This window comes from Hemiscyllium ocellatum, chromosome 16 (assembly GCF_020745735.1).
Source record: "Hemiscyllium ocellatum isolate sHemOce1 chromosome 16, sHemOce1.pat.X.cur, whole genome shotgun sequence".
In the NCBI taxonomy this organism is placed as follows: Eukaryota; Metazoa; Chordata; class Chondrichthyes; order Orectolobiformes; family Hemiscylliidae; genus Hemiscyllium; species Hemiscyllium ocellatum.
This window is the reverse complement of record NC_083416.1, coordinates 63,252,536-63,265,001: the sequence shown is the minus strand read 5'-3', so window position 1 is coordinate 63,265,001 and position 12,466 is coordinate 63,252,536. Positions and strand designations below refer to the sequence as shown.

The window sequence follows — 12,466 nt, the reverse complement described above, 5'->3', positions numbered from 1 at the left end:
GAGACACTATCAGTTTTACTCGACAGTTCGAGAACCAGGGGAATCCGTATCGAGATTTTTGACAAGGCTGAGATGACTAGCAGAGGAATGTGACTTTGGTTTAACCCTTAATGAGATGCTGAAAGACCATTTGGGATTACTAATGTCATCATGCAAAAGCACCTAGTACTTGAAGCCCAACCAGACTTCAAACAGATACTACAACTGGCTTGATCAACGAAAAATGCAGCAGATGAGGTATGCGAGTTGCAGGATATTCTGATGGAAATGGACACCCTCGCAACTCTGACTGAGCCTGGGGATCACCTGTTGAGTGAAGACAATTACATAGCAACAGTCAGGACATGTCCTAAACAGAGGGACTCTCAGATAGCCCACAGCAAAACCCTAATATAAAGTCAAGCCTCGGCCACAGAAACAGAAATAGCTAGAAAAGCTCAGCAGCTCTGGCAGCATCTGTGAAAAGAAATCCGTTCAGTTAACCTTTTTGGGTCCGGTGACCCTTCCTTGGCCAAACGATTAACATATTCCCCAAGATCTGAGCTGGCAAGCCACTGTAGTTGTTGCTGTTATGTGGACTCAAGACAGCAAAAGAGTCCCACTAGAACTAAATGGAGTAAGAGAACTCATAGATTGATATCCAGGAGAGTGCGCATCCTGGAAAGTCCACCTACTTCTGGTTTGGAAAAGTTAAATTGCTTAGCAACATCCAAATCAGAACCAATTAAAATAATTGTCTGGTTAAATGGTCACCTGGTTCCAATAGAGGTTGATACCAGTACAGCCATTTCAGTGATCACAGAACTAGTACTACAGAGTCTATAAGACTGGGTTGCATCTGTTGAAGGATAAAATGAGAGTATTCAAAGGTGCCCATGCCCCCTGTGTCTGTACTGGAGTTTCAATCTTTCATTGGGTTGGTGAATTATTATACAGCGTTCATACACATGGCCTGGTTTTTATCCTGGCCCTTTTGAATCAACTTAAAAAAGGTCAGCCTTGGAAATGGTTGAGTCTCCATGCCATAGCTTTCAGAGAAGTAAGGAAATAGCTATGATTGTCAAGTAAGATCTGGTTTTGACAAGTGATGCCTCCCTATATGGCATCAGGGTAGTATTAGCCCATTGGTGATCCAACAGAGAGGAACGCCCACTACTGCAGCCAGGACTTTGACTATTGCCAAGTGTAAATATGCCCAGATAGAGAAGGAAGGTTTGGTGGTCATATTTGGAATCAGAAAGTTGCACCAACATCTTTACAGACATGAATTTGTAATAGTAATGGACCACAAACCCCTGTTAGGTCTACTTAATGTGGACAAGCCAAAGCTTCAGGGTGAATTCACAGTGGGTTCTAATTCTAATATAAATTACAAGTTGGAGACCAAATAACAAATGTGGATGCACTGAGCCACCTCCCACTTATACAGATACACCACTGTAACTGCCACTGCAATAGTATGTAATGGTTTTAAATTTTCTGGACACACTACCAGTTACAGCTGACGTTATCAGACTCTAGATGCAGGAAGATCTGGTCCTGGCAAAACTGAAACTGGTGGTGGTAATGGGGGAATCAAAAGACCGTCACAACTAGGATTTAACCCATTTTGGACCTGGACAGACCAGATCACAGTAGAGAATGGCATTTTATTAAGGGAAACAAGAGTGATTGTCTTGAACAAAGGTTTCTGCTAGATTCTGGCTAAAATCCGCCAGGGTCATTCAAAGGTTTCCAAAATGAAGATGTTAATGAGAGGTCATATCTGGTGGTCAGAATCAGGTGCAGACATAGCTGCACCCAACAAGGACAAACATTACTGGCAACAGCTCCCCCACACTCGTGGATGGCTGGGTAACCCCTGGACTCAGTTACATGTTGACTATGCAGGTCCTCTTGTGGGCTCAATTTTCTTAGTCACTATGGACACCCACTCAAAGTGGCTGGGCATGCATAAAGTTTATTTGTCAAACACAGGAATGACAATAGAAAAACTGCATGCATCTTTGGCAATACACAGACTCCCAGAAGTATTGGTCATGGACAATGGGACATCATTTGCCAGCCAGGAACTTGAGTATTCATCATATAAGGACAGCTCTATACCACCCATCATCCAATGGTCTGGCAGAAAGAGCAGTCTAAACTTTGAAGGTAGGCTTAAAGATACAGCCTACAGCTTCACTAGATATCAAACTGTCTTGGTTCATATTTCCTTAGAGAATGACTCATGAAATTACAGGGATAGCTGTAGCTCCAGCAGCATTGATAATGGGTCGAAGACTCCATACCAGGTTAAATCTGATCTTCATGGTTCAGAGGGGTCGGTTGGGGGTGGAGGAGGGAGAAGGGTGAAATGGCATTAGGAATGCCAATACTGGATATGTGACTCTGCTAAGCGAGAGAGACTATTGATCTTTAGGGGATGAAGTTTTGCGTAGGGACCATGGAAATAGCTCCACATGGGTACAAGGTCGACATGAGGTCAGGTCCAGTGATATTTAAAGTTCGAATAGGTGTGATAGTCCTGAAGAAGCAAGTGGACCATGGGAAAGGTGCAAACTTGTAAACAGTGTGGGAGCAAAACATACTTGGCTCCCCTGCAGCCTTTCCAACTGTTTTGGAATGAATGGGTTCTCCCTTTCTGTTAAGCGTTGAAGACACCTTGGAATCTGAGATGGACACAATGATGTCGCCGCCTCAATACCTTTGCTACCTGAAGAAGAGAATGAATTTCTTCTGATACGATCTGGATGCAAGAGCTAAATTGCTGTGTGTTACATGCTGCCCGTATCAGAGACAGAGTTGGAGGAACCTAACCCAGTGCTAAAACACACCAGAAGAAGCTCCAAGAAAAAGGACTGGCCTATGTTCCTGGAATCAGTGGGGGAGGGCTGTAGTGATTGTCATGAGGTCAACCAGGTGGACCTCACAGAATGTGAGTTTCCTGAATGTGTTTGTTAGTTTGTTCCAATCAGAGAGTCCTGGCTGATAGATAAGAACAGGAGTGTCAGACATCCTATTCACTCTGAGAGCTGGCTCTGAGGAAGCTAGAGCAGTGTCAAGGACTCTCTACATGTAAATAAAGGGTGACCTAGTGACAGGATACTGGCCTCTGTGCAGTTATTTCACCAGCCATTTTGCCTCTTCCCTTCTCTGTTACATATAATATATGGCGGAGGCAGAATGAGGTTTACTGCCAAGGGTGAGTGACTGCCTGATAACCTCCCCAGCCACTATAATATGGAACACCGGTCAAGGATGATTGAAGGCAGTGAGACCAATAGTTGTTATCCAATAAATTTGAGGAGTGACTGTGATCTGGAGTTACTGAACTCTGTATTTAGTCCTGTATTGAAAAAGTGCCTTATTATAAGTTGATGTGGCTTCTGTTGAACTTAATTTGAACTATGTGGTCAGATATCAGAGTGAGAATCAGTCACAGAATTAAAGTGACAAAGTTTAGAGTTCATACTTGCAAATGTAATAAAAGTCACTGAACTGAAATATTAACTCAATTTCTCAGACTGCAGTTGCTATCTGACTTGCTGAGTACTGTCTCCATTTACTGTTTTTATTTTTATTTCAACTGCAATGTTATGTGTGGAAAGGGGAGATTATTCATTTTATAAGGAAGAATAGAAATGCATTGTATGGTGAGAAACCGAGATGCTGACTTTCGGAGTGACTTCGCTGTCCTCATAAAGAATTACAAAAAGTTAACATAGAGGTGCACCAAGCAGTTAGGAAGGCAGATGGCATATTGGCCCTCAGGGCAATGGTCTTAAAATACCAGAGTAAAGACACCTTGCTGCAATTGTACTGAACTTTTGTAAGATCACTTCTGGAGTAATGTTGCATAATTTAAACCTCCCTCATGCAAGGAAAGACATACTTGACTTGGAGACAGTACAGTGAAGATTGATCTAATGACAGTATTTGAATCTATAATTTGTGGACCTTTTAGAGAAATGAGATGTGATCTCATTGCAACTCAACAGTTTCCAAAGGATTTGACAGGGTAGCTGCTGCAAGTTTCTTTTTCCAAGCTGAAGAGTATGAAACTCGGGGACACAGTCTCGGGATAGGGGATTAATCATTAAAGACTGAGATTATAACAATATTTTTTTCATTCAGAGCATTGAGGATCTTTATACTTTTCCACACAAGAGGCTATTGGATGTTCAATTGTCAAGTATATTCAAGGCTGAGGTAGATAGACTTTTGAACTGTACAAGAGTCAACCGGTATGGAGATCAGGGGTAAACTATAATTGTGATCAAAGAAAACCCATAGTTTTATTGAATATTGGGGAAGATTTGAAGAGCCATATGGCCACATGAGACTTGTGATGTTCTTAGCACTGTTGGATATGCAAACTGTGGTCATTGGCTACACGAACGAGCAAACCACATTTTTGTATTGTTTCCACTGACAGTTTAATTTCAAAATACAACAGCTGTGGGCCGACTGTGGGAAACAAAAAAACAAATAAAATTTGAAATTTGCTGGCATTTTAGGCTGTACATTTTCTTCATAAAATGATTCAAATTTTGAATATTCTACTCAATCCAAAATGGGAGTGAACATCTTTAGTTGAAGTGTGGCTGCACTAGGCTAGAAATTAGGTGTGTGATTCAATTCTCCTTTATCAAATCGGATATAACATAATTCTATGCTTTAGTATTAGTAATAATTCCAAATGTAAAACTATGTGAGATGTTGTGTGGTAGAGCTTGAAAGACTGCAAGGGTGTGAATTCTTTCTCCCTGTGGACGTGAGAATAATTGCAAATGTTATGAGTTAATTAGATGTGAGTTCAAATATCATATTCTCCTAACAGAGATAAACTTCCTCAATTGAGTTCTTCCTCCTAAAATGATAAGTGTATTTTCTTGAGATATCATGAAGATGATTCATGGTCACTCTGGCTTTGATCTAAGAGAGTGCAGGATCAGTAGCATTATCAACATCTTGATAGTCAGGGCACCTGGTTTAAATGGGCACATTAATGGTGATGTAAAGGGGGTAAATCGAAAAAGAGAGAGGATGAAGGATTACTAGGGTCAAAGGAAATTTAACGTTACCATAATGAGGTTTCTTGGGGAGACACAAACAGATAATGTAAGTTATTATATTGAACACAAAGTCTAAACCTCACCATATTGATGCTAAAATCAATTGTGCAAAAATGCTTAGATATCAACAAAGCCATGTGGGAGGAATATGTATCTTTTTTTGAAAAGGGACTGAGTTCAGCTTTGGAATGTGAGGCCTCCTAAAGGCTATGCCAGTTATTATGAATCCAGTGATTACACAATACTGTCTGTCTATCTTAGTGAAGTCATGATGTGGAGATGCCAATGTTGAACAAGGTCAAAAATCACACAACACCAAGTTATAGTCCAATGGGTTTATTTGAAAACACTAGCTTTTGGACTGCCACTCCTTAGGAACAGTGCTCCGAAATCTAGTATTTTCAAATAAGCTTGTTGAACTATAACCTGGTGTCATGTGATTTTTGGCCTTAGTGAGGTCATGTTTAAGCATAACGACAACATTTCTAAGACAATCCAATTTTGACCTCATCTCATCATGGACTGATTGAGAGTACATTATGCCACAGCAGAGGAGGTCAATAAGAGTCAATGGAGCAAAGCACATTCAATAGAAACCTCATCTCCACTTTTGGTCAAGGCGCATAATCTCTAAAACTATAAACCATAACACTGCAGCTGCTTTATCTTCACACACTGGACAAATGCTATAAGGACCAATATCCTGTGATAGGTGTGTGTGGTGAGGACAGTGTGCTGGGGGAAGGCTTCTAGCAACTCCTTCATTTGAAAGCTACATTTCTTCAACTACCTTATGAGATTAGTATTACCACTGTGTATGAGAAGGGACATTGTCAGACTTCAAGATAATCCTACAATGATAAAGGTTTCCATCATCCTGGGAGGCTGGTGCAAGGAGTATTCATCTCAAGAAACTTAACATTGCAGAATTAAATAAAATGCATGCCTCCTGGGGCCTGGGCAGGTGTAGCACTGCTCTCTGTAAGGTGTTTAGTTTGGAAGGATATCAGGGGTGAGGTATCCCTTTAAGACTGTGTGTATTCTCTCTGACTGAGACTGGTCTCACAGATCTGCTGTAAGCTGAGGAAGCATGGCACACATCAATCTCGCAGACCTTCTTGCTATTCTGCAATTGTAAAGGAACTGCTGCAGAAGAACAGCAACAATTGCAACCACTATCAGCTGCTGCACAGCCATAGGGGGAAAAGCAGCAGGATAACAGCCACAGAAATTGCTGAGGAAACTCAGTTAGTCTGGCAGCTTCCGTGGAGAGAAAGCAGAGTTAACCATTCAGGTCCAGTGATCCTTCTTCAGCATTAACTCCTCTTCCACAATTTATAACATTTAAAATCCTTGTAACCATGTATAATTTTATAAATTGTCTCACATGCCACTGTAAGATGCATCAGCCTTAAATGTTATCTGATGTCCTTCAGTGCTCTCACTCTGACAATCTATGCATTCCACTCTCTATTTCCACTGTACTCAGTGACAGAAATTTCAGGTGCCCCTGCCTTCATCTTTCCAACTCCCTCTTCAAATTCCTCTGTCTTTCTATCTCCTGTCTCCTTTGAAAACCTTCTCAAAATGCATGACTTTGATCAAGTCTTCAGTCATGTCTCCTAATCCATCTGCAAAGGCTCAGTGTCTGACATTTTTTCTTTAAGCACCATGAGATGTTTTACTACTTCAAAGGCTTTATATAAATATAGATTGTCTCCTTCCCTCTGTGAAGAAAGAAACTCCTGACCTCTGCTTGGCACCTTCCCACATGATGAAGATTGATATCTGACTGAGGGAATTTACGCATCTGGGCCTGAGTACAGTTCACATGTGGCATTGCTCCAACATACTATGTAACTGCACTAAGCTAGAAAGTAATCGCACATACGAAATGTATTTCTGACATAAAATATTGCTGTAATTAACTATTTAAAAAACTGAAATAAAACACTGCTGGTCTTTCTGTATAGTGCCCTGAATCACACAGATGTATTTTCAAACTCAAAAATGAGATATCTGTCTGAATCTGAAAAGATATGCAGCTTTGCCAGGAACTGAAGGCAGCGATCTAATTTGAAAGACTCCGAGAATGACTATACATCCCTACTGCACTGTTTCCATAGTTTATAATATTATTTGAGCACTGTAATAAGATTAGAGCCTGTTACTTACTCCTACATACACTTCATTATACACAAAAATGATCTGAATCTCTCAATTAGGCATGGTGTGCTCAGTTCTGGGTAACATTTTTTAAAATACGTAAACAGACTGAATATCTTGGTTGGACTACAGCCTGTAATTCATTTCCAGATATTGATTTATTCTTTCTATAACTTCCAGGACAGATTTGAGCTTATAACCTAAGCTTACATTTCAGTCCTTTACAAAGGGACTGTTGCAATGCTGGAGATACCAGCATTTTGGTGAGTCTTTCAGCCTCTCTGTGTGCACTGGTGGTTGTATGACAGTATTTAAAGAAGAGTAAAGATTTACATGACTATGTGACTATGTGGGTATTAACATTATGTTCTCTGGCACCTTTCTGTCGTGATTATTCTTAATGGGGGAGCTTTGACAGTATAGGTCAGCTTTCTATTGAGTCCTGGGCATTATCAGACCCAAGTCTGATCCTTTCCTCATCCGATGACCATATATGTATTTCTATCAGGTATTACTGCATAGAAAACTTAAAGGCATTGAGGCAGTTATAATGATCCTACTCTCATCTGATTGAGATCAATTAATTTGGTACTGATTTTAAATTCAGAGTCAAAATGTGTGCTGCAGGAAAAGCACAGCAAATCAGGCAGCATCCGAGGAGCAAGACCGTTGACGTTTTGGGTATAAGCTATTCATCAGAAATGTTCCCTAACGAACTCCAGTTTGTTATTTCTGCTCTTCTCCACCCCTCCCCCCCAACTCCTATATCTCCCTCAGGTAGAATCCCAACAGTGTGGAAACAGGCCATTTGGCCCATCGAGTCCACTCTGACCGTCCGAACAGCATCCCACCCGGACCTAACCCCCTAACCTATCCCTGTAACCCCATGTTTCCAATGGCTTATCCACCTAGCCAGCACATCCTTGAATGCTATGGGAAAGTTAGCATGGCCAATCCACCTAACCTGCACATCTTTGGACTATGGGAGGAAAACCACACAGTCACATAGGAGAATGTGCAAACTCCACACAGACGGTCGCCTGAGGGGGGAATCAAAGCAGGGTCCCTGGTGCTATGAGGGAACAGTGCCAACCACTGAGCCACCATGCTGTCTCACCTTTGATGGTTTGAATTGCTCTTAATGGGCTTTATTTTTTGTTATCAGTATTTACTCATTAGAGAGAGAGAACTGATGGCGGCTTAACCTAAAGGTCACCATGCCTCAGGTGAGGGAGAGGTTTGAGAAGGAGAATCCTTTATTGTAATGTCAACTAGTGCAGGAATTGATCCCACATTGTTGGCATCACTCTGCATTGCAAACCAGCTGTTCAGTCAACTCAACTAACCAACCCTCTTAATGGGTTTTGCACTTAAGTTATTCGATTGAAAACAATGGTGATTTACTGGCAGTAGTTAATTGATGAAAAAAGATACCATAGGTGGTTTGGCAATGGGGAATAAAAATCATTCAGCTGTGTGTAAGAGCACTTCTGGATATAAAAACAATCTTGAATTGAACCTGAAATGTTCTTGTTCTCTATTCATTGGATAAACTCACTGAATAATTCTTACTATAGTAAAATGTCATAGGAATGGATGATGCTTTTATTGAAATACAAATATTGTGAAATTTATGCTGTATTGATTTTAGAATTATCCACATTCAGATAACAGTACTCATTGTTAAAAACTAGTGGAGTGACAATTTCTCAGAAATGAGGTTTCGAACAATTAAAAGTCCAGTTTATGTGGAACATAAAGGGGGTAAAAAGAAAAGGTGTACAACATCTGCCATGTGTACCAGAAGCATTTTTATTTATAGGAGGAAGAGCGGAAACATGAAGGTGCTAATCTGTAATCATCCATACATTCTGAACATTTAACATTTAACTTGTGGAGGTGAGCAAGCCTTCATGTGCAGGTTAGCAAACTAACAAGTTTAGACTCTACCTTCTCCTTTCACTCTTTCTTGTGGTTATCAAAATCAGCTGACATTGTGCTTGAACATACAGATGCAGCAATGTCACCTGAAGGTTGACTGCACATCATGAGCCCTCAGTGTTTGACTCTCGTGACTTGACTATCCCTTGATATTCAATAATACAAGAGAAAGGCTTAGGAAAGATTTCTTTGCAGGTTATTTTTTCAGTGAAGCTTTCAATGCATTGAAAGGCACCAATGACAAAGTAGGGAAGTAGCTACTGAGCTAACATGCTCACTCTATTTTCTCAGTTAAGTCAGTGTTAGGAAGTGAGCCGAGACTTGAACATAATACAGTCTGTCATATAATCAATATTACTGTTAGATAGTGAACAATGTGCTTGTAGATCACGCACTGATCACTAGAAATAGTACAAAAAGATGCACAGACCTGAAAGTCTCTTCTCCCTTGTATTTTTCCAGATTATATTCCATGCTTTGTTGGTAGAATCTTTAATATGTTCGCTGAAGGAGCGTCTTAACGGAGATTTGGAATGATGAGCCATTCCCTCCTAGTCACACAGCTGAATTCTCCCCACTCAGAAAGCGTTTCTGTTCCATTAAAGATCTGGATGATACAGAGCAAAAGAAAGAAACTCCACTAGAGACACCACCAGATACAGAATCTGCAGCCTGCAAAAAAGAGCCAGTTTGGAACAAACAGCCTGGGTCAAACCATTTCCTGATGTGGAAAGAAGTTGTTAGTAATCTGCTGACACCCTTCTGCAGAAACCTCCCCTCCAGTGCCTTGGGGTCAGGCCAGACTGGAAAGGAAACAGCAATCCATTGGGGTGCCCCCTCCTCTCCTCTCACAACCAAACACAGTCTTGCAACACAGCTGCCACTTACTGTACACTTGCATTTCAAAAAGAAAAGTTACAAAAGACAAACATTTACACAAGCAGATTTTAATAAGTCTTAAAATGATTTCAAACAGTTTTTCATAAAGTATTACATTGACATAGGACAGGAGTTCTGCTTTTTGCACAGCTGACCCATTTTAGTTTTTTTTTAATACAAAGATGAGTTCATACTTACCATAATTTCTGGAGTAGAAGCAGCATTATTCTGATACACTGATGTTGGAGGAGGAAAAGACATATTTGAGACCTACACAGTCAAATACCATTCTGCTTTGCAACTTTATTTTCTTCTAAAGAGTTTATTTTTGCCAACTTAATTTCTAGAAACTTTGCAAAGTCTGTGTTAAAAGAAAAACATATTAAATGGCACCTTTCACAGCCTCGTGGTGTGCTAAACATCTTTGCAGCAAGCCAAATACTTTTAAAATGTAGGAATTGTGGCAAGCAAATTGCACACAGCAGGCTCCCACAAGCACTAATGATATAATATTCAAGTAACTTATTTCAATTGTCAAATATACTGGGCAAAGTATGATGAGAACTCCACTATTCATCTTCAGAATCATCACTTGGGATTTTATACTTCCACTTGATAGGGCAAAAAAGAATTCTGAAGAAGAATCAAATTAAACTCAAAATGTTAACTCTGTTTCTCTCTCCACAGATACTGCCTGACTTGCTGAGTTTCTGCAGCACTTTCTGTTTTTATTTCACATTTTCAGCAATTGCAGCATTTTGCTTTTATGAAATGGCAGACAGGTGACCTAGTTTGTCATGTTTAAATGATGGTACCGCTGTCAGTCCAACACTCCGGCCTGCACTGGGATGTCAGCCCAAAATTTGTGACTGAGTACAAATGGGGTAGGGCTTAATTATATGGAAAGCATCACATGATAAGGAACATGGCCTATTGGGTTCTATAAAGCAATAAACCGTATGTGAATTAATTCCCCTGATAATTTCACCTCCCTGAGAACCTCACCTAGCTGCCCACAGTAAGAGCAAAAGAAGAACTCAAAGCCACACTCTTCTTTTGAGGAACATTCCAAGAATAAACTATGGACCCCAGGGGTTTAGGAATCCTGAGGTGACCAGCATGACCATGATTTTCAAAGCTCTTCCTTGCCAAACCCCGCATGTTGCGACCCGTGTTTCAGAAGGAACAAATTATAATTCATGATGCTTTGTAGGAGGGTGCACAAATCCTCTTATTGATAGAAACTTGCAAAATGCAAAAGAAAGAAAGTAAACTAGGTGTCTGTGTTTCCCTGGAGAAAGTATCCCATGCAATATAAGTCATAAAAGGTAATGATACCTTGGACAGATAAGTGCGTCAGGGAATTTTATAAAATGCTAGCTGCCACCTCTCAGTTGCTGGATTTTCTCATTCCTGAGTGTCCAGTGTCTGTGATGCCTCCTGGTAAGTGTTCTGCTGTCTGCAGCCACTCTCTGGCTGTAAAATACTGGCATTGATGCCCAATGTCTGGTTCTCATAACATTGACAGATGTGTATTAACTGTTGTTTATTAGAATTTAGTAAATTTCATTGATGTTTTGAAGTCTCATGCCAGCTAATTTTCTCTCCGTTTTTTCAATGTAAATTTCTTCTGGTTTTGTTAGTCTCTGGCATAGTGTGCAAATAAGGCAGCTTTTTTTCAGTGTTTTCACTCTAAGGAGCCTAATCCTAAACAGCTGGGATAAGAAGAAATCAATGAACTAACGTCACTTGATAATTAATGTATGATATGATACTAGCTGACAGGTAGAATTCCATTATAGGCAGCTCCACAACTTGATTTGCCATTGTGAAGAATGCACTAATTGAAGTTCAGATAGTCATGTCTTAGACTGGAAGGAATGGAAAAAGTGGAATTTCATAAGGAAAGCCACACAACCTACTGTTGCACACCTTGTAATTCCCATTTGCAGTGGGATTTGCAGAGGCCTGGAAAAGATAGAAGAAAAATCCCTACAGTGTGGGAACAGGCCCTTTGGCCCAACAAGTCCACACCGACCCTCCGAAGAGTAACCTACCCAGATCCATTCCCCTACACTTACCTCTGACTAATGCACCTAACCTCTACATCGCTGAACACTATGTGCAATTTAGCATGGCCAAATCACCTAGCCTGCATATCTTTGGATTGTGGGAGGAAATCGGAGCACACAGAGGAAACCCACGCAGACATGGGGAGAATGTGCAAACTCCACACAGACAGTCTCCCGAGGCTGGAATTGAAGTCAGGTCCCTGGTGTAATGAGACAGCAGTGCTAATCACTGCGCAACTCTGCCATCCCTTTGTTCAAAGATTGTTCTTTCTTTCGGGGAATGGTTCTGGGGTATGGTCGTATTTAAAAGATGAAAGAGCAAATATTGGG

The 12,466-nt window shown here is 40.6% G+C and overlaps 1 protein-coding gene across 1 annotated transcript in view; it reads right to left on the bottom strand.

The window, feature by feature from the left end:
* Positions 1-9,890, bottom strand: part of si:dkeyp-23e4.3 (rho GTPase-activating protein 7) — a 188,367-nt gene extending 178,477 nt beyond the window's left edge. The window contains exon 1 of the mRNA XM_060837327.1: positions 9,616-9,890. Coding sequence (XP_060693310.1) covers positions 9,616-9,730 — 115 coding nt within the window. The 5' untranslated portion in view covers positions 9,731-9,890. The remainder of the gene's footprint in view (positions 1-9,615) is intronic.
* Positions 9,891-12,466: the final 2,576 nt, after the last annotated feature.